Here is a 23,390-nt window from a genome sequence, read left to right as displayed (position 1 = left end):
TGTAAACTACTTTAAAGCTGACAGTGAGTACTCTGACTTTAGTTTGAAAAACAATGCCAACGTGAAAGTGCCTTAAAAGTGCATCTTTTTTAATGGCCAGCAGGTGGCAACTCGCTCAAAAACACAAGTCTACTGGAAAATGGCCCTCGGCTTCCTTTACTCTGACCTCAGCGAACCCAGTTTTTGATGCAAGTTTCAAGTCATGCTGAATAAAATATTAAATGCATTTTGTGAATATCTGCTGCTATTTGACTCAGAAAGGCATTTGACCACAGATATTATCCAATGACCTACTGTAGGTGGGCAGCAGTTGTCCTTTGCTTCTCTGTCAAATCCACCCTTCACTTGGCACTAGGGCTGAAACCGAAGATGGCAGCACTGCATGTACAAGGATGCCAGCTGCCGTTAAACTCCGAAGAAGAAGAAGCTCTGTCCCAGAATTCATAATGCGGCCCTGCTTAGTTTACAACAATGGTGACAGCTAGTTCATCTTAATATTACTCTTATTATTCTTTCTGGGTCACAAAATAAATGTTTAACAGATTTTCAGGCGAGAATGTAGCTGTATAAACCTCAAATATCTGCTCAGTTTATCAAGACACCACATATTTTCAAAAGCGCTCCAACGTTTTTGGAGACGTCTGTTACCCACCAGCTCGATAGTCAGCCGGGGGCAAGGCTCACTAGAGCCCGTGAGAACACCGGACTCCCGGCAAATAGTTTTCAAACTCACCACAGTCTTTCACTATATATATATACAATATATATAAGTCACTTAGATAACTTAAAAGTGTTATTGTTTGGCTTTTTTTTTTTTTTTTTTTTTTTTTTTTTTTTGTATTTTATTTGTTCCTGAGTAAATCGGTTTGGCTGAGATTAAAGTTATCGTTTTTACACAGCTGAATAAACATCAAGCAGACAACTGATTATCAGAAGTGTGAGGTGCTCGAGAATATACTCCGGTGTCCCGTTATGTTTTAGATAGCAAGGAGCAGACGGCTGAGTTTATTAAACTTCACCGAAACTATCATCTTGTTTTATTTTTAGTTAGCACACACCTTAAACACTTAAAGCTGTAAGCTAATGATAGTTATATAAGAGCAGATGCATGCTGGTGCAATAAGCTGTACGTTTTACGTCCAATGGATGCATAATCTGATTAGTCGACTAATTGCAAAAATAATCGTTTGTGGCAGCCCTACTTGGCACCAACATGAACAGCAAGATTGCAACGATGAAAACATAACAGGACTTGTATACAGACTCAAATAGATTCATAGGCTCAGATCTTTTAATAAGTGCCGCTGTAGATTTTACAGTGCCAGTTGGCTTGACCAGGCCACGCCACAGCCTGTTAAGAAAATCGACGAATCGCAATATAAGCTCAACCAATTCTTGTTTTTTAAAGTCCTTAAGGATATACACTTTGCAATCATTGCGCCCTGGAAAAAAGAAGTGTAAAGAACTCTATGGTCACCAAATCACATGACATTCATGCTCATGAGTGTATGTAAACATTTGACCACAAATATATATTGATATTTGATATAACATTTGTTTATAACTAGAATTATGAAATAATATCATTATCTTTCACATGATATGTTTTCTACCCCAAATTTAAACCCTCTGCATTTTTGTATGTTTTTTGTTCTGATCAATGACTGTAGAAAAAAAGTCATTGCCCTTTAAAATATTCATTTGGACTGCAGATACCAAAATGCATTTCTTTTTTCCGGTATGTTTGAACTGCCTTCAGAATAAAATTAAGTTTTAAAACATTTCTAATAAGGAATTTTCACAGTTTCTTCCATAGCTTTTCCATGAACAGCAAGAAATAAAACAATGAAAAGATTACACATCATAAGACGTATGGAATATCTGTATGTTTATTATTATTATTAATGGTGGCGATAGTAAGTCGTAGTATTATTTATTTCGAAGGGTCATACCGGAAGTTAACTTGATTTTGCCGGCTAGCTGTATTATGGCGGTGCTAGAAGGAAACTAGATGATGTCTTTTATTTTGCAATGATTTATAGCTTTTGCATTCCCGTCCAGATTACAATATAGAGATATAAATGTGTTACTTCCGTATTAGTTTCTACGCATAGACACGAAGCTTGTTTGGAAAATCCGAGCGTTACGCTTGCTGCTTGCTTTGCTAGTGTGCTCCTTGAGAAGTTTAGACATGTGCACACAGACGAAGGCGGCTGCTCTCATGGCCAACATACCGCAGGCAGACATCGACCCTTCCGGAGTATTTAAGTACGTCTTGATCCGTGTTCATAGCCGAGAGGAGGGGGACGACTCGGAGGTGGATATAGTCCGAGGATACGGCTGGGCTGAGTACCACGGTGAGTAAGGACAACGCTCAGAGCGCTCTGTTTTAAGCGTAAAATACACCTCCATCTGCACCTGGACGCACCAGAGATGTACCCCCGAGATCAAACAAACAAACAAACAGATGACCCAGCTTTGCTTCTGTCCTAATACTGACTCATCTCGAGGACCTGTCTCCCACCTCCGTGTTGTTCTTGATTGTCCTCCTACCCTCGCCATACCTACAGACTGTATGTAAACGATGGACATAAACAGTTGCCCTCCCAGTGGCTGTTTTGTTGTGGCCATAGTCAGAATTCATCCAAAGCTTTAACAACCTGTCATTAAAAACATGGCCGCAGGTCATTGCACAACATGGATAGCATGCTGTTAATTAACACGCTTGATCAGCATCACTTGTGAGATATTTTGTTTGTTTTTAATGATGATTGGACAGTGCATTGCTCTGAATTGTAGGACAGCATTATTCCCTGTCCTTTCATGAAGGACAGTGACCAGTGTATCTCCTGCTAAATGAGATGATAAAGGGAGGGACCATGTTGCAAATAATAATATTACTTATAACCAGCTTAATTAACCCCATCTAGATGGGACTGGCAAAAGAGAGAACCCAAATAAGTTCATATAAACACAGTTATACTGTTGTCACAAGACACACTCTAACAATTGTGCCCATTGATGATGAGGTCAGAGATTGGTCTAAAGTAAAAGATTTTCATGTCATTTCTCAAGTGGTGCATTAAAAAATTAATTATTTTGAGTTTCATAATAATTAGAATCTGCCTCCCCATAGTTTCCTGTTCTACCTCCGCATATAACCAACATTAGGATGTGTCTAGGTGTCCACAGGTGTGCGCACATGATTTCTTCCCTGAACTTATGTTCACTTTGAAATCCGTGTGTGTGTGTGTGTGTGTGTGTGTGTGTGTGTGTGTGTGTGTGAGAGAGAGAGAGAGAGAATGAAGCAATGACTCTGATCCATCATAAGGAAAGATAAGTTTTTGTCAGTGCAAAACAGGGTATAGTAAATGCAAGAGAGACAGGTGAGATATTTTAAAAGGGAAAAAACAGACAAACTGGACCTGAAAATATCTTAAAAGTTTATTTTGTGACCCAGAAAGAGTAAATGGCCTGTATTTGTATAGCGCTTTTCTATTCCCTAAGAACCCCAAAGCGAGTAAGTAGAAGTAATAAGAGTAATATTAAAACTAAAAGGAGGACGCATTTGTCGGCTGCATTCGGAGTCTACGAATTTGGACAGCCTTTGGTGCATCGCTGTGACGTAATCCGTCTACACATGCGGCCTCAGGAGGATGCAGCCCATGAATTTGGACACCCCCTATATCCCTGTCCCATCCTGATCACGCCAAAAATAATCTTAACATGTTCAATTTAGCTGCTTCCAGCTAGGCCTCCCCTATTTTTTTTTTTTTTAAGTTTTGTTTTTTCTTTTTTCTTTTTTTGCTACTTCACTCAATCCTATCAATCAATCAATTTATTTATAAGCACATTTAAAAACAACACAGGTTGACCAAAGTGCTGTACTTAGTAAAAAAAAAGTAAAAAGCATCACTCTGTGTTCCACCCTCTTCTTAATGTCTACCACAGCCATCCCAGTCCTTTTTGCATATCCACCACCATCTATCATTCAACATTTCTCTCCTTAACACCTTATCGCCTCTGTTCCTGCATGTCCACTGAAGTCTACTTTAATATCCACTCACGCCCTCCTTCAGAATCACGCCTTCAATTTCCAGCTTCAAACTCATAATCCTGTCTGACAGTCTTCACCTCCACAACATTCTTCATATACTCTTGTCAAGATTACCTCTACTCTATTTTACTTCATATCTACACCATAGTAGAACTATCTCGATCCACCTCCAATGCTTCTGGCCTCGCTTCCGTTCCAGCTGTTTTTCTGCACACACAATATATCTACTAATCTTCCCCCATTCATAAATGCTCTCTGTTTACCAGACAGTTTCTACACTTAAAGTCCCTGCTCTCTCCTTCACACTCCTAATTTTCCTTCAGTCTCGCTGCCTCCTAACATGCCTTCTCCCTTTCCTTTTCCTTTGTCTTTGGCCAACACAAGGCAAAGTTTCAGCACAGTTTCTAAGGTCAGCCTGTTGGCCAGCAGCATCATTTTTACTTCTTTTTTTTGTCAGGGTAATATCTTATCTACTACTACTCTAAATTGCTATTCTAATATAAATATGTATAATTTATATGGATTTCTTTCTATTCAACACAATTCATAATATAAATATTAAATGGAAAAAGTAAAATGTATAGACTTTGTTTCTATTACCCAGTTATTAGTAAGTACATTAAGCAAACATTACTAAGAAATGAACAAAGAATTTCTGTGTGGCTCAAGCACACGGCCACAATATGCTCAAATATCCCTCATGCCACAGATAAAGTGCGGCCTAGAGAATCCACATTTCCCCAACCAGTCAAAAGATCTGTAGACTTTATGCATGGCTCTGCCCCTATCCCCTACCCAACCTCCACCTTTCCTCCGCTTTGTCTCTTTTATATTGTGGAGGAGGAATTATCACCACCTCCAGCCTGTCGTTGATAGCTCTGTGCAGACCATACATTAAGGCCTCACCGTGCCTGCGCTTTCTCCTCAGGCTCAGCTTTTCACTTTTTCACAGTTTTGACCTTTTCTCCTCCCTATGAGCTGCACGACGAGCTTGTTGTGCTCCTTGTTTCTATAGGGGAAGCAAAGACACTGTTTTACATCTAATGTATATTTTACATGTCTGTGCACTCATTGACCGACTGCCTCATTTTGGCTTTGGAATTTTGTAATGAAGGGATGTTTATGTAATCCGTTGGTGCTTATTATGTAGTATTGGTACACAATATGGAGCGGCACAAAATATTATAAACACTGTATAATAACAGGCAGCCTTCAGGATAACCGCAGACTTTATGAATGCAATACTGATGGCTTTGCATTTAGTAATGACAGGTCTGTGCTGCTCTCTGCTGGACAACACTGAAAGCACAGTACATGCAATTTTATTTAACAGCTGACCAACCTCATGAAACTCAATGAACACTGTATGGACACATCCACATACCAAGCAGGCATTTGAAATTATAAATAAAACTCCAGTTACAAACTCTAAGTCACCAAGCTATATTTTCTAAGGCAATAATTCATACTTTGATGTAGAAAATATTCCAAAAACTTTGTTTCTGAGTTGTATCCATCCTTTTCCCAGCTGACATCTATGAGAAGGTAGCAGAGGAGCTGGAAAGGGACGGGCACTTGGACTGTGAGTGTATAGGAGGAGGGAGAATCAAACATGACCCCCAGGCCAAGAAGATCCATGTCTACGGATACTCCATGGTGGGTGATTCTGATCTGTAAATACTGAGAAAGTATGAATACAATGATGGTTTTTGGGTTTTTTTAGTGGTTTAAATCAAATGTTATTTCATCTTTCTGATGAAACACTGATGTGTCTTTTTTGATCACAGGGATTCGGAAGAGCAAACCATGCAGTGACCACTGAGAAACTCAAGGTTCGGTATCCAGACTATGAGGTGACCTGGGATAATGAAGGCTACTGAAATAAACTTTAAACAGCTTCTACTTAATTCCCTGTAACCCTGGACTGATGTATTTTTTTTGTAACCCTTCGTTATCAGGCTAAACACATTTAGGATTTTTCTTTTTATTAATACAACAGCTTTAAGTTTTCACCTTCCTTCCTTGTGTAAAACATAACAGCTTTTCATAGTGTAGCTAATAATTTAATGAATTTGTCATGTGGAAACATTTAAAATAAATGACTGCCTGCGCTGGCTTTGCAGATTACTGCCTCTCCTTCACTGACTCGTTTTAGAGTCATTATCCCTCATAAATTTCTTTGGAAATTTAAGTTACAAAGCAAATCTTACAAGTTTTGATGTGGGGTTTTATTGTGAAATGTGTGCTTATATTATGTGCCTCTTTCCTGCAGAGCAGAAAAATGACAACACCCCATCTCTTTGCTTATCTTACTTTTTACAGCAGCTATGGTCCAGATTCCAGCGTGCTGTAAACTGTTGATTAAAATGGGCACAGTTGCTAGATAAAAGTAAATGAACTTGATGCTCCTGATTACTACCATTGTGCTGAAGTATTCTGAAATGATTCTGACATTCTGACATATAGGATCCAATATTTATAATATATACCCAAAAATCCAATATTCTGATATATCATCTGATATTTACCCAGTGTGCGTAGCACAGGTATTTCTCTCGATTTCTGACAGGTTTACAAAATGACTTGCATTTTTTTAAGCAATATAACTGAAAATAAGTGACTGAGATCATAAGTTCATCAGGAACATATTCACTGAGGTCAGGTCAGATTTAACAAGCCAATTTTCCCATAGACTTCCATAAGCCTGGAAGTGTTTGCAACCAAGGCTATTGCCATCTGTTGGCTTTTTAATTATCAGATATATGCTAATTAGTGCTTGTAGAGACTAATAAAATACTAGAATTTCACTCAACAAAACTGAAGAACAAACGTCTTGGGTAAGTTGTATCACACATAAAGACACATTATTAGTCAGATTATTCCATTAAAATGCTTCAAAATGGGCCAACACCACAAACACAGTGGAGATGAGCTCAGTGACTCAGTAGGGAGGTCAGGCAGTTGGCAGTTCTCAATCAACTGCAAATTTCTCTAAATCCATGACCTAACAGAATTGAGGGTTTGTTTGTTTGTTTGTTTTGTAAATTAAGCATGTCGTACTTTATGGCTTTATGGGGAAAAAATGTTTACAAAATGAACACTGAATAAGACTTAAACTAGTGACTGAGACCATAAACTTATCAGGAATAGGTTTACTGCGTTCATAAAGCAGGTGAACTAAAGCAAGGTGGCCCCTTGCTGCCATAACAAACAATACTGGTTTAATGCTGTTCCACACTGGCTTCCATTTTCAGATTTGGAAACTATGTATAACTTTTCTATACAGCATATGATCCACAGCATATTTATGCCAGGACAGAAACCTGACAACACATTTTTTATTCTACATATGTTCAAACAGTACCTGAAACACAATTCACAATGTATAACATGTGTTAGAAAATACATATTAATAATCAGTAAAGATAACTGTGGATAAAAATGCATTCAAATGTTTAATTTAAAATAGACAGTCATGTAAAAAAAAAGAAAAAGACATTTTTCACAGGGCTCTAATGCAGTTCTGTGAAGGACTAAGTATCCTTACGGCTTCCATGGTAAGTAGCAGCTAGGTGCTCCTAATCTGATGCAATTGATTAATTGATCATCACTAAGTGTGAGCATCTCTTCCAAGAAGATTTAGCATTTTCCCGGTCGGAGCTTTCAAGTGTTAACACAGCGCCACGTTCTTCCCAAGAGTGGGCACCTCAGTAAATTCGACCCAAGGTCAGACCGTGCAACGCTCAGAGAAATATAAAACAAACCCAACAGCTACAACTTAGACTCTACAGACCTCAGTTAACATGTTAAATGTAACAACTGTAAAAAGAACATGTATGGTTTCTTTGGAAGGATTGCCCCGGCGTGCCATGGTCTCTTAAAAGAACATGGCAGCACATCTTATATTTGCAAAATTGCACGTAAACACACCACAAGTCTTCAGGACCTTACTCAACCAAAGTAGAGATGTTTGGTCATAATGTGCGGTGCCACATTTGAAGAAAACCAAACATGGCTAATGGCAAATGCCTTATACCAACTGCCACGCATGGTGGTGGAGGGGTGATGATTTGGGCTTGTTTCAGAGCCACAGGATCCGGGCACCTCTCCTGTCACTGAGTCAACCGTGAGCGCCTTTGAATACCAATGGATTCTAGAATGCAGTGTTATAAACTGCACCTATTAATAAAGACAAAGATAAATGAATCTACTGAGGTAATGATGTTGGAGTAATGCATGCGTGACTTAAAGCAGGATGCTGCCCATGTTTCTGTCTTAAATACCTATGCAGCATGACTGAGGTAAGCTAAAATCGCTTCCGTAAACTGCACTTTGCATCTGCTTTGCTCTGCATTTCTATATCCGCCAAGTAAATGAGCAATGTCCGGACATCCGCCATCGTTTGTAGGAGATTATTTTATAATTGTTGGCTGCTGTTGCATGATGGGTGATTTTAAAGTCCAACTGTTATCTCTCATGCACAGAGAAGAGGTCAGAGTCAACAATAAAGTCTCTGCAGGTTGTCGGCAAACCTTCAGATTGATGTGGTGCAAGAAGGGAGAAAAAGAAGATGTTTCATGTGAGGAGCTTAGCGCTCATTCTGCTGTGGGCTCTGCAGTGGGGTAAGAAAACCTTCAATTAGATTTTAATTATGTGCAGCAATAATGGTGCTAACTATTCCAAACTGAACTTGTGCAGCCCTGCTACACATAGATTGAAATAATGTCTTGACAAGTCAGTTGATTTTGGATTTTTTAATCAAGCCACAGTCAGTAAAAAACTAAAAAATTAGTATTTGATAAAGAAGCCACAAGCAGTTGAAAGATTTTCTCTTTCATCTCAGTCTCAGATGCACAACTGTTGTTGCTATGGAGGTTTTTGCTATCTTTGGGAATTTAGGCAACCTGGCATTTGTTTTCCATCTGATAATTAAAGATCCACAGACAGAACAGACATGTTGAGACAGAACATATAATTAACCTTAATATTTAATATCACAAATATAAAGGATAAAGAAATGCTCAATGGGGTTTTGAGTATTTCACAACTCTAAGAGTCCAGAGAAGACTTCAATATTTCAGGTAATTTTTGATGTCAGGTAATAACTCCTTACTAAAAATGTGAGCTTTCATGTGTGATTTATTTTCTAACAAAATGATGATGTGATGTCTTCTGGGATATTCAGACTCAAAAATCAAATGTCTGGTGTCCTGTCTATTTTCTAGCTATTAGGTTACTGAATCATAAAGTCTTGAGTCTTAGTCAGAGACGTTTGGTTGGACAGATGCCTTCAGTGGATGGTGTCACCCTGATTACCTCTCTGCGGTCTTTGAGCCTGTTGGCATTAGATGGGTTGTAAACCTTTGAGTCATGAGTCATGAGAGAGTTTGGGCCTGAGTCATACACCCAGAAGCAAAGATGGAAAATATTTGAGTATTTTCAATCTTTGGCTGGAAGATATTTGCATATTTACATCAGCTCTGACAGGTTAAGGCTTCTACTAATAACCTGTTGTCTTTTAATAGGAAAGGCTACAGTTATTTTTTGCAGTCCATAGTGATCATTGGTCTGATTTTTGACCATCTCATACACCCTTGATCAGCAAGTGTAATTTCACAGGACAAAAGAAAAAAAAAAGAATTTTGTGTTTCATATTCTTATCCAGCTGCTGGCTCTTCAGCTCAGTCGTGTCAAGCTCCTGGGGGGAAATGTAACTTTGTGCAAGACTGTCCAGACTGGAGTGATGAGCAAGGCTGTGGTAAGTTTTAAAAATGTAATTTAGTCCCATCTATAATCGGATTTTTATTTTATTTTTTTGCCATTTCTTGTCAGATTTGTCTCAAAAACTGGAAAATGCTTCAGTGCTGAGTATGCTGAATATTGTATTTATTGTATTTAGGACAGTGCATGATATTGAACATAAATGTAAAAAAAATTACATGAATGTAAACATACCAGATTATAGCCAAGGGCTAATTTCCATCTGTTGTCCTTAAGCATAAAATGTGATTATATGATTAGCATCACCCATAGATTTGACTTGACTATATCAATGTGATCATGTTACATGATCATTATGGTCTCATTAAGCTTCTGTGTTTTATTGACATTCTGAAAGGGGAATTTTAACTAATTTTGAGATGCTGGTCACTTATGTTCAAATAAAACAATCATCATATTTAAGATAAAAATTAAAAGACCCTGATTTTGCATCTGTGGCATCTGCTTGCTACGGGAAAACTTAGCGGTTTCTAAGGTTTGGTCACAATTTCTAGATTTTATACCTACACAGCAGGAAAATTTTACTCCAAATTATGGTAGGGTAAATAGTTTTCTTAGTGGAAGACCTCTCCTGTAATACACAGTATTATAACAACTGAATGCTCTGTCACCCCTGTGAAAGGCTACAATGGAAAGGGGTTTGTGTGTGACTTTGAGGATGAAGGAATGTGTGGATGGGCTGACACGTCGCCCAGTGCACAATACAAATGGGAGAGACATCAGAGAGGGGAAACAGTGCCTGACAGTGGACCGTCCACCGATTACACCACCGGCACAGCCATAGGTATTGTACAGTCTTTTTTATTGTCATGTTTATAGTCAAAGCTGTATTATTGCAAGTATTTTAGAGAGTCATCCTGCATTAAACTGGAATGGTAATATCTTAAAATGTTCTAATCAATATGTCTTTTTACAAAGGTTGGTTCATGGGAATCAGTGCAGTGAATGAAGACTTGCTCCACACTGCAGTTTTAATCTCTCCAGAGATTAATCAGTCTTCAACAACGTGTCGCCTTCGCCTCAGATACTTCCTGTGGGACTCGGGTAATGATGGCAAATAACTGCATGTCGTATATTTAGATAACCAGGTTTTTTCCTCTCCGTCTCTCTCTGTTAGTCCTGTTTTTGGTCATAACAAGCCCTACCTTTAAAAATGTACAATGTTTCTTTAACAATCTTTAAAGATAAAATGTATTTCCCCTGCAGCTGTCGTGCTAATGAATACTTTAATGTTTACTTTTTACTGTAGGTAACACCGGTCTGGGATCTACGCCCTTGTGGGCATCTGTCCTCTACCCAGGTGGTGAAGAGGCTGTTGTTTGGCGTCCTGAGGCCTCCAGTGTTCGTGCCTGGAGGGAAGCTCTCATCTTTCTGGGCCGGATTCCCTCAACTTTTCAAATCCGTCTTCACTCGCTGCGGTCAGTGGGACAAAGAGGAGATGTGGCCATAGACCAGCTGGAGTTTCTAGACTGTGCTCTTCCCTGTAAGCCCCTCAAAAGATCCCATTTGTCCCTGCCTTTTTTCAAGTCCTTGCAGAGTGTTTTACAATCAATTAATTCCAGTAAACTGATTCATAAGTGATAGTTTTTTATTTTCTCTTGATCATCAGCACCAGTCCCCGGGGGAAACTGTTCAGCAGGGATGGTGAAGTGTAACAACGAGGCCTGTGTGGAGGAGCGCCATCTCTGTGATGGCAGCGATGACTGTGGTGATGGATCTGATGAGCTCAACTGCAGTGAGAAATCTAATTTCACCTGAATCCCATAATAAATATGTAGGAATATTTTAGTCACAATACAAAGTAATAAAATTGGTGGGGAAAACAGACTTATTGTTCACAAAAGTTCAATCAAATTAAAAAAATGTCTGCAAATGTCACTGGAAGTACGTTCAGACACAGCTATAGTCCCAGTCGATGCGCCGGTGTAAAAGCGTATTTTACATGGTGGTGTAGCACCACCATGTATTTTGATCAGTGTGCTAAAACCACTTTTGTAGTCCTAACCATCAGCTGACCTAACCAAAAATGTCATCATCATATCATCAGTGAATGACACGCGGCTCTTTGCTCTTGAATAGGACACCTGTGCACAGGGTCCTTTGTCCCTTTTAGCAGAAGTGACATAGAGTAATAGGCCTGTGCAATTAATACAAATTAAAACGTAATTACAATTATAATTTCAAGCATGTGTGAAAATATTGCTAAGATGCATTTGTTTTTTCTATGGCACTTCTTTGTTTATTGTTATCAAGCTAAAACTCCAAACTCAGTCTCCAACAGTGTGTGGCAGGTTTAGTTCAGATTGGAAGACAGACTGACTTTTGTCAACAGGAATAATAAAACGTGGTTAAAATAATAAAACTGACAAGGAACAACAAATCCAAATCCATTGTCAGTACGATTTAAAATAATCATGAGTGCCTTGGGTTGCAAAAAGAAGATGTGTTATTATATAAGGCAGTGGAAAAGCGGTTCTTGTGTATTTTGCTCAGTTGCCTCAGAATAAACATTCCTGTAGAAGCGACTCATATCAATATCATCTTTTAGCTTTTGTAAGAAATGCTGAAATCAGAATGAATCATCTTACATTAAATATCTTTGTCAAAAGGAGCTTTTTATTGGTAAGGACCAAACTGTCTTCATGTTAATATTTTAAGCAAAATTACTCCAACAAAGTGCTGCGGCTGGAATGGCTGCCATGTTTCCCAGTAACAAAAAACCTGATTTTGTACTCAGTACTTTGTAAAACAGAGTTTGCTTGAAGGAGGTTGCTTGTGATCGAGAGGCAACACAGGTATTGGGCAAAGATCGGTATGTATTTTTAAATAATATTTATAAACCAGGTTTAAGGCTTTAAAAAAGTTGCCACGATGACCATGTCCATCTTTTATGGACAGTACACTTCATGATGATGACTATTTGTTCCGTCTTTGTTTGTTGCGTCCCCAGCTCAATATGAGTCCTGTGACTTTGAGGAAGGCCTGTGCATTTGGGACCTAAGGTCACTTTCATCATTGAAATGGGTAAGGACAAATCAGACACAGATCACCAACACAGATCCTCTGAAAGGACCAGGCAGAGATCATTCTAGTAACTCAGCATCAGGTATGATATTCAGACAAATCAGAAGACCCTTTTGTATTTTTGATACTGAAGCTATCCTATTACTCCTTACTGCTAGTATTTGAAATGCTTTTGTATTAGAAATAAAAGGCAGATTTAAAAAAATACTATGTCATTGTTTTTATTTCAGGTCATTTTCTCTATGTTACGGTCCCTGATGAGGGTCTCAAAAGGGACTGGGCCTCCTTCCAAAGTCACTCTCTTGAACCCACCAACAGTTCACATCCTTGTAAGGTGAGTCCAAAACTGATGCCTTCGTTCTTCAGCGGCTTTTACTTTTACTGTTTCACAGTAGTCTGAAACATTCAAATGCTTTGAAAAGGTAAAAATGTGGAAAATGTTATTCACAAATTGAATTAACAGTCACATAAGGGTTATTGTTTTTTTTAAAGTATACTTTCTTATTTAAAAAAAAAAGGGGGGGGGGGAGGAGGGCAGGGATAGCTCAGTAGGTAGAGTCGTGGCCCCATGATCGGAAGGTCGGTGGTTTGAATCCACTGAACGCCTACCCTGAGGTACCCCTGAGCAAGGTACCGTCCCTACACACTGCTCCTCGGGCACCCAATGGCTGCCCACTGCTTCACTGAGTGAATGGGTTAAATGCAGAGAGTAATTTCCCCATGGGGATCAATAAAGTACACTTTCTTTCTTTCTTAAATTCCTGGAGAGAAAAGCATTTTTTCATCCCTCATCTTTAAATTAACATTGTTAACAATAATTTGAATTCAATTCCTAATTTCACGAGTTTACTGCACCTGCCTGTTGTAGATGGTGATGTACACTCACCAGTTTGGGCCGAGGTCGGGGGGTTTGACGGTGTTGGTTGCAGATAAATATATCTACCCAGTGTGGGAAAGAGGTGGCTCTCTAGGTGATCTCTGGGTAAAGGCAGAGGTGGAGATTGTCACCAACGTCACTTTCCAGGTAAGTGCCTCTCACAGGTGAATTAATAACCGTAATAGGGAAGCTGGGCTTCACCCATTCCAACTCTAAAATAGGGATATTGATGGGTTACGACTACAAATCTTAAAAAAAACAAACCCTGAATAGCAAAGAAGTTATTACATAAGGTAAAGATCAGTAAAATTAGGTTTTTGTAAGTAAGTAAAGTTTACAGAATCAGTTAAGTCTGGCCACAGAAATTCATGTAGCTCGGAGGTGCGATGATTTGATAAGAGATGATTCATCCAAGCCACTACAGTAATCTATGTAATGTTTACTGCTAATACTGAGATTGGTGTTTTGGTGAGCCAATTAAGGATAGCTGGGAGTCATCGTTTAATCAAACACTTTTCCACACAGAAAACTTTAAATTCTTAATACATGAACATTATGAAATAGTTCAGAGGGAAGTTGATGTTGTGAAGGCAACAGTGGTTAAATTTTAACTTTAAGCTTAAATAATTAAAATATGAGGGAAAATATTTTTACCTTTTCACATATACTTTAATTTACTTTAACGGAAATGATGGTGATTATTCAGTTCAGTTCAATTCCATGTAATATACCAAAAGCCGCTTTATATCATAATGTAAAGACCCTGCAATACTGGGTCTCCATGTACCTATGTAATTAATGCACACAAATCCATATATATATTTTTTTTTTCATTATTGTTCTACTAATATATATAAGAAATATATCATAATATAATATATTTAAAAAATAACATTTAAATGTAAACATTTAAAATGAATATAACATCGCCTAAAAAGCAAACAACAACATTTTATAGATCGCATTAAACCAAAGCTTCTCAGCTCTAGCGTACAGCTTCTACATGCGCATAAATAATCGAAAATCAAAAGTTTCTGACTTTAAAATAAAAAACATTTGAGATCTGAATGTAATACTCAATAGAAAGAAAAGAACAGTTTACATGCGTCAAATGAAGAATAAAAGAAAAGAAAACATCTCTTTTAATTTGAGTTTACGTGACTACTAAATGTAATTTAGTATTTTTGTACTCACAAAATTCAAAAATCCAGCAGCTTGGAAATAAGCGATTTAGTTGTTGTTGGGCTTTGTTTTTTTGTTTTTTTTACCTCTTTTATAGTGTAACTGATGAGAATTTTAGTTGAAATATAAAATAGCTAATCTGCTCTTTTGAATTATTTTCTCCCTATAGATCCTGATTATGGCAGCAATCAGAAACTTTGCATATGGAGGTATCGCGATTGACAGCATTGTTTTGTCTCCCGAATGCCGCTTATCAAGCAGTAAGCTTCTTAATTGTCTTAACTTTGAGAAAAAACATCTGCAGGGAATAAGTATAAACATCTTGTGTCGTTGAATGACTCTTGCTCATCTATGGAAGTATTATCTCTTCCATAGATAATACTTCTGTTGAAACATTCCCTGGTCCCCCTAAAAATCCATGTGCTGAACCGGATAAGTTGTGTGATTTTCATATTGACTGTGAAGGAGCAGAGGATGAAGCTAAATGTGGTGAGTGTATTCATCCTGCTTATTCGGTTTGACTTTTTTAAAATGGTCTGCAAAGTTTTAAATTATTATAAGACTTTTGATTTTATGAAATGAAGTGATGCTGATTCCAGCAGGGTGTTCCTAAACTTAACCCAACTCTATTAATAATAGCTATTTTATTTCAAGAAGAAGGTTAATATACTTAAAAGAGTCTGCTGGTAAATAATTAACTTGTATTTTACACAATTTCATTGCTAATTTTCAAAAATAAATTAAGTAGGTTGTGTTTATTGCTTTGGTTGCTCCTAAACTTTACAAGTAATGTCTCATGCATGGAACATGTAATATACAAGGTTATTGCTGATTATGGTTGCATTTTTAATCACTGCTGTTAACTGTAAACCTCTTCTGCAGGTGATTTCTCTTACTCTCAGGGCAGCTCTGGGTGGACTGACACCAGTCTTGGGGGTCAAGGTTGGGTACTATATCAAAATTCCACAGCCCAGGGTACAGACAGCTGTTTCTGGTATTCATTTATTTATTTGTTTAGTGCTAATTTCATAGTACAATTTATTCCCATGGGTCTATTTTCATCTGTCAGAGGAGTTTCTGTATGTAGCCAAAGCTCCAGGCCAGCAGCTGACTGAAGCCCAAACACGGACCCCCCTCCTAGGCCCCACTGGTCCCAATTGTAGCATGAGCTTTGATTATGCACTAACTGGGAAACCCAGTTATATTGGTAAGTTGTTGCCCTGCAAATCTTTTTATTCTTTCCAGAACACAAACTTGGTATGCTGTAAATAACCCCGGTTGCATCTTTCTGCTGCAGGTGATCTGTCCGTCAGAGTGATCGACAGCTCAATGGGCATGGGGCCTAAATTGTGGGAGTTTAATGGGAAGACTGGACCAGAGGCAGAGAATTGGCAACACGCTGACATACTCATTGGATTCAGGAAAAATCGATTCCAGGTCAGCTTAACTTTAGTCTTGCTGCTCAGGTATTTATCATTTTGCTCAACTAAAGAGATACAACTCCTCTTCTCATTGGCTGACTCTCATAAACAGAAAATTTGAATAGTAGCTGGGTGGGGCTTCTGTGCCACTTTGATGATATCAGCTTTCAGTGAGGTCATCATACAAAGCCCGAGATTAAACATGACCTCATTATTTAAAATATTTACCTTGTTTAACATGAGTGCCCATCGCTCTAACAGTACACATGACATGAGCTATATTATTATATTTTTAACTTCAGTCTGAAAACTATAGTCAAAAGAAAAGAGAGTTTTGGGAGGTTTAAGCAACACACTCTATAGGAAATCTGCCAATGGCACATTCAGAGGAAGTATAAGCTGAACCATCTGCTCATGGATTTGAGATCAGCTGATCTGACACAATTGATGTTGAGTTTCACTTTGTGGCTTGACTAAGCTAATGCTATGCTATTTGTTTTTCTGTAACACAAAATCAAACAATGAAACAGTTAAAATATTATTTAACTCATTAGACCGCTTTGTTTTATCTTCACCAGCTTGCTTTTGAAGCTCACGCTAAGAAACTTTGTCAGTGCTCCAAGATTAAAGTGAAAAATGTCCAATTTAGTGACTGTCATGTTGACTATTATCCATGGTCTCCAACAGGTAACTTTAATATCTACTTATAATTTACGGTACATAATTTATGATGCTCAGTTTAAAGTTTTTCCAGTAAATTGTCTAGCACTTGCTTAAACCAACCAGTTTTGTGTGTGTTTGCCCAGGATTGTCATGTAACTTTGAAGAAGGACTGTGTGGATGGTATCAGGACAGCAGCGACAACTTTGACTGGACAATGCTCAGTGGGATGGACCATACTATCAGTGTTGGTAAGCTCATTTCAAATAAATTAATCTAGCATTTTATACAGGCGTTTAATCAGGGAGCATCTCAGATGTACATACTTTTAAATCCTTTCCACAGACTCACTCTCTCTATTAGAAAACCCTCAGTGTGGTTTGGTGCAGGTGTAATGCTCTTAACTGCTGTCAGTAATGATTGGTCCTTGTTAATTGATTTTTTCAGCTGACATTTAGGATGTTATTCTTGTCACAAAGCTGAGAGATGTTTCTTTGCTATAAACTCCTTTCAGTCCCTGTCGATAAATGATGGAAAGCACAGTAAAAGTACTTTGTAATAATTTAATGTAATTTCTTTTGAATAGTTGCCATAAATATAATACAAGTTTGAAAGTGAAGATACTAATTTTGCTAAGCATTATGTCATTGGTATTATACTGTGTCAGTGTCTGATGCCGACCTGTCTGTCTGTTGATGTTCAGGCAGAAGCCTTGTCGTGGACATGAGGAGTCCATACCTGCACGGTTTGTTTGGACGCTTAATTTCCTTTCCACAGTCACCGGGTCCTAAAGATTACTGCCTTTACTTCTTCTACAAAGTCTATGGGCCAAATGCAGGTGATGATAATTTGACTAAAAGAATTTAATATGTAAATTTAGAATGAAAGATTGTTTCTTCAGTAAAAAAAGAAAAACAAACCTTTAACTAGAAATCTCTGATAATTTTCTTCCAGGTACTCTGAATGTGAAGCTAATAGATAACAAAGGTTTTGAGATGGTCCTGTGGACCCACAGTGGAGCTCGTGGAAATGTTTGGCATGAAGCACAATGCCCAGTACCGCACCAGATCTCAAAATTTCATGTATGTAATGACTGCACACAGCACCAGTGAAATTACTAAAACAAGGAAATCCATCCTTTTTTCTTCAGCACTTATCCAACTGAGGGTCATGGGTACTGTAGCCTATCCCAGCTGACACAAAGTGAAACTGATTTTAAACAAATGGTTTGAGTTTTTGGAGAAACTTTGCCCACTTGTGGTAAAACAAAACATCATTGCAGCTGTAAGGGAGTAGATGCCCTTCACAGGTAGACCTATCCTGCCTGCCGCTGGTTTAAAATGCAGCACTGACGCTTTTTGCTTTTATGAAGAATAAAGACCACATCTCCCTTTAACTCATCACTGAGTACAAGTGAAGTGCAGAAATTATTTTGGTCAATTTTTTAACAGCTGAACCTCTCTTCACCTCCAAAGATCTTAAATATGTATAACGACCCACAATTTTTCTTTATCATTTTTACCATGATGCCATGCCCACTTATGCCAGCTTTCTGTCTTATGTTTGTATTTTTTGTTGCTTGTGCATGTTTTTATTAATTTACTTCTGTCTGCTTATTTATGCTTATGTTTCATCTGAAACATAGATATCAAGTTTCTGTCAATGACATTGTCCAGTATTTGTTGTTTTAAAATCCCCTGTACACATTAATTAACTTGGCTTTTTAATAGGAATAGTTAATAACATCTTCCTTCTCTTCCAATTCATCAACAGCTGATGTTTGAAGCCGTTCGCTCTGGCTATGATGGACTCATTGCCATTGACGATGTGGCATTCTTGGAGGGTCCCTGTACCAACCCAAGGATGTGTTCCTTTGAAGGCCAACAGTGTGGGTACACCAGCTCTAGTAAAGATCAGTGGCTCCACCGTAGCGGATACACATCCACATCAAATGGGCCCAAATTTGATCACACCCTGGAGACTGAACAGGGTGAGAAACACCCCTGCTGTTTAACATTAGAATATACATGCAGGAGACTGAGAAATTGAGAATTGTGTTCATGCGCTGCATGGTCTCTATCCAGGTTTCTACATGGTTGTTAACACTGGAGCAAGCATCCTTCCCTCAGGTAGCACTGCAGTCCTCACCTCATCTGTTCGCCAAGGAACTACCCGTACTGAGTGTCTAAATTTCTGGTATCACATGGGAGGAGTGAATCCAGGTGGGCCAGCTTCACAGAGGAAAACACAGACACACACATAAAGTTAAACTAATGGAGTGTGTCCCATAGGTTCTCTTACAGTGTATATGAAGCCAGTGAAGGGAGAGCGGGTCAAGCTATTTACAAACAACCTGAATCAAGGAGATGTGTGGCGTCATGGCTATGGCAACATTTCGAGCTCCCTTGAGGACTGGCAGGTAAGTGTGAAGGCAGATACAGACTTTTTAAGCCACTTTTAATGTGATTAATTTATCCTTCACATAAAATAAACTACTCATTTAATAAACTCATTTATCTAAAAATATGAACATGTGTGAATTCAATTTTCAGCAGTCTGCCTGAGTCACTCACACTCTCCGCTCTCTCTATACTGTGCAAAAATTTCGAGCCATCTCACTGTCATCCCATCAGCAAAGAACCAATTTTAGTTTGCATTTCTAGACACATCATTTGTTCCACTTTCTTTAGCTGAATAACACATAACACACATAACACAGTTTGAAAGGCATAAAACAGTCATTTTACACCAACAAAGTGATTCCCATAATGCCATTAGCTGAAAACTTTGGCATGGTGTGCACTATGCACTTAAAAAATCTGAGGAAACCAGATAAGTATCTACAGCAGGTGTATCTGTGAGCTATGAACTTAATTAATAGGGAAAAAAATCATTATCTGATTGGCAACAGCTTCATTTTTCAGCATGCTAATGATCCCAGACACACTGTCAATGCAGTAAAAGCATATCTGTGTCATGACGCTGTGTGTGGCAGGCAGGTTAGGACCCAAATGTAGGACTGAACTTAACAGCTTTATTTCTGGAAAATACAAATAACTAAATCTAAGTAACTTAACTGACCGGTTCTCCTAGAAACATACACTGCAGGCACTGAACAAACGGGGCAAACAGCAAGAGGGAGATCATCACAAGGAGCACAAAAAGACACAGACAATATATATACATGAAGGAATCAGGGCAGAGAGGAAACACCTGGGGAACACGGCTGGATTATAATCTAACTGGCAAGACAGGGGAACAAACACTGAGACGTGACTGACTAAACAGAGAGAGAGCAAGAGACACATTGAAAATATATAACTACAGAATTATGACTATACATGGGGCATGGAACAGAGGGGAGGCTTGACAACAGAAATGTAAAGACTAGATAAGAAAACTAAGGTGACCTAAGAATACAAATGTTAAACAGAAGGCTAACAACTATAATAACCAAAACAAGGAACAGAATCTTAACCTCAGAATATTAAATAAACCAAAATCAAAAGTCCAAACACAGAAACGATGGGTCACAGACCCGTGACAATGACAATCTGGATAGAAAAACACACAGTGGAACACTATCAATCATGGTTCAACCTCCCTAAATCCAGGACCTCAGCATTTCTGAAGCAATGTGGGATCATTTTGACAGAGAATTTGGAGAAAAACGAAGGCAGATCCAAGAAAGCCAAGAAATAACTTTTAATTTCCTTCAAGATGCCTGGAGAACTATCCCTGAAAACTACTTAAAGAGATTACTGAGGGTCTGTGTGGAAGAATAAAGGTGGTCATATCAAATAATGGCTTTCAATTAGAATTCTACAAATTGTGTTTTTGTGTTGTACAGTGAATCTTCATGCAACTACTTCAGGTTTTCATAGCAAAAAACAAAGAAATGAGTGGTGCCTCAAGACTTTTGCACAGTAGCTTTTGATCTAAGGACTTTGTGCCCGCTGTTCAAAGCTTATTTTGTGGTAATTTTCTTCTGCAGTTGGAATTTGAGGTTGTCGGAGCTGGAGGGAAAGACACTTGCATTGCAATCGATGACATCTTTCTTTCACATTATCCCTGTGAAAATCAAGGTTTGTACTGACATGCCTCATCAAGATTGAAATCACTACAGATTTTAAGACTGCAGTAAAAGCAGCACGCAGCTCTATGTATCTAGATACTTTTCCTCATGGGCTTTAACCAAGGATCCCGCTAAGACTTTAAGACTACAGTAAAAATGACTTAAAAATATTACATTCTTTAGACATATTTTTGTTTGTCTTCCATTTTGTGCTGCATATTTAAAATTGTGGCTTCAGTGTGTCTGTACTACTCTGTGGTTACACTATGCTGAGTTAGAACAGGTTTTTTTTAAGTCTGAGGCTGGATGATGCTCTTAAAGGCTAGAGAAGTCTTTTACTCACCACTGGCCACAGGCCAAAGAAAATAATGCACTTAGTGTTGCACTCCTGCGGTGAGTGAAACCACAATTGCCTACAGTACCACCTAGAGAAGGTGTAAGCCAATTTGCACTGGTGTATTTTTATGTCTTTAACCCACTAAAATAAAGGCCTTATATTAGTTTTCAAAAACTACTCCGAGTACATGACTACCTCCTCTATAATATTTTATCCTACTCAATATTGCACAATTATAGCGTAATATTTATTTTGTTAGATTCCCCAGGTTCCAAGTGTAGTATGGAGAGAGGCATGTGCAGCTGGAGCAACACTCAGAACATGACCATAGACAAACTGGACTGGGAGCTGACGAGTGCAGAGATGGAACGTCACTACCCAATCCCACTTGACGACCACACTTTGGGCACAGAAAAAGGTAAAACCAGAGAGAAACAAACAACTAGACAGCTGGCGGATGCTGCAAAGTCACACTTCTTATCTTCTTTTTCAAAACACCCTTCTTTTCTTTTCTGCAAGGTCACTTCCTGTTCTTTCCAAGCAGCAATCGGACAGAAGTGAGTCAAAACGCTCTACTGCTGAGCCCTCACCTGCCCCCTACTAAGGGCACCTGCCTGAAGTTCTGGGTCTATAAAAGCCAGTCATGTAAGAAAGAAAAAACATATTCAATTTATGTCAGTTTTGAATGCATTTACCTGTAAATATTTTTAACCTTTTTTATGAATGACTTCAGCGGACTGCCAGCTAAAAGTATGGAGACTCTCCGAAGGTCGTTTCAACCCGCTGGCTGAGACCGAACTTGTTGGACTGTGGAAACGTTTTGACATCGACATCACATCTACTGAGAAATACCAGGTCAGGCTCACTTTTATAACAAATGGCTGAATACACTTAGTGACTTGCTGTTGTATGTAAGCATGTACGACCTACTGCAATCTCTGCTGTCATCTTACTTTTCCTGTAAACAGATTGTTTTTGAAGGCGTCAAAGGTACAGCAGGTGTGGTAGCTCTGGATGACATCGAATACACCATCGGGATCAACTGTGCTAACAAAGTCACAGATCCAATAAAACGTATGAGCAGAACTCCCAGATTTCTATTCAAACTATTGCAGACTGTATTAGAGGTTTTTAATGTTTCTGCACAATGTGCATGCTCAGATTCAGTGCTGAGAAATTTAAAAAGCAGCAGTCACTGCTAAGATGGTTTTTTTTAAATAAAATAAAATTTCCTAACTGACAAAGTGAATTTAGAACTAATATGCTTTTAATAATATTCAGTTTTTCAGCACTTTTTTTTAACCATTCAACCATTTGACTGAATTTCTAACTACAATGTAAAGTTTGGCTTCACTACATTAATGAGACAAATACTAAATGTTTCCCATCTGTGCTGCAGCCTCCCCAAACCGAAACAATGCAGGAGGGATCGCGGCGTCTGTGATTGTGGTCCTTCTGCTCATCGGCACGTTGGTCGGCCTGCTGGTTTTCTACCTGCGAACACGACAGACATCACCTTCCTCATTTGTTGCTGGTTTCACTAATGAGTCTTATGACACAGACCTCACAGTGAGTAAATCTGACATTCAGACCCTTAAGAACACTTGTCAGAAAGCAAAAGGACAAAAGCATTGCCCATATGATCAAAAATGCTGATTTTTACCTTAATGTGTCTTAATTAATCACTAATAATTAATTAGAGTTCACTTCAGCAGGACCATGTTACAGTTCCGCAGACCCAAAACCCAGATGGCAGCTGGTTTCAATAATGTCTCTGTGAGTATTTAATATGACATTTGCTGTTTGATTTCCAATCCCTATAAGAGGCAGCTTTATAGACTTTTCTGCCACCAGATGGTAGAAATAAACTCCAGAATACTTCATATAAACTAGCACTTAAACACCAGAGACAAAGTAACATGGTACCTGCTGAAGTCCTATCTGTCGCCACCTGTTAAATCTCTCATTCATACATT

General features: G+C 38.4%; 2 protein-coding genes across 2 annotated transcripts; both read left to right on the top strand.

Moving 5' to 3' along the window:
• Positions 1-1,991: 1,991 nt before the first annotated feature.
• On the top strand, positions 1,992-6,133 carry phpt1 (phosphohistidine phosphatase 1). Its single transcript, XM_085358014.1, has 3 exons — positions 1,992-2,357; positions 5,586-5,713; positions 5,845-6,133. Exons 1-3 carry the CDS (start codon positions 2,192-2,194, stop codon positions 5,935-5,937), a joined length of 387 nt encoding a protein of 128 aa, XP_085214140.1. The 5' UTR covers positions 1,992-2,191; the 3' UTR covers positions 5,938-6,133.
• Positions 6,134-8,627: 2,494 nt separating this feature from the next.
• Positions 8,628-23,183, top strand: mamdc4 (MAM domain containing 4). The gene is made up of 28 exons (XM_085358013.1): positions 8,628-8,679; positions 9,723-9,815; positions 10,461-10,622; positions 10,757-10,882; positions 11,088-11,321; positions 11,448-11,573; positions 12,789-12,944; positions 13,093-13,196; positions 13,731-13,886; positions 15,091-15,181; positions 15,297-15,410; positions 15,804-15,896; positions 15,991-16,128; positions 16,219-16,358; positions 16,921-17,029; positions 17,149-17,253; positions 17,706-17,840; positions 17,957-18,084; positions 18,776-18,992; positions 19,087-19,224; positions 19,294-19,421; positions 20,997-21,087; positions 21,674-21,832; positions 21,934-22,059; positions 22,148-22,269; positions 22,383-22,488; positions 22,814-22,983; positions 23,127-23,183. Exons 1-28 carry the CDS (start codon positions 8,628-8,630, stop codon positions 23,181-23,183), a joined length of 3,576 nt encoding a protein of 1,191 aa, XP_085214139.1.
• Positions 23,184-23,390: the final 207 nt, after the last annotated feature.

Source organism: Diplotaxodon limnothrissa, linkage group LG7, assembly GCF_057381915.1.
Source record: "Diplotaxodon limnothrissa isolate DT_005_m linkage group LG7, D_limnothrissa_male_GT1.1, whole genome shotgun sequence".
Taxonomy (NCBI): Eukaryota; Metazoa; Chordata; class Actinopteri; order Cichliformes; family Cichlidae; genus Diplotaxodon; species Diplotaxodon limnothrissa.
This window is presented reverse-complemented; position numbering and strand designations above follow the sequence as displayed.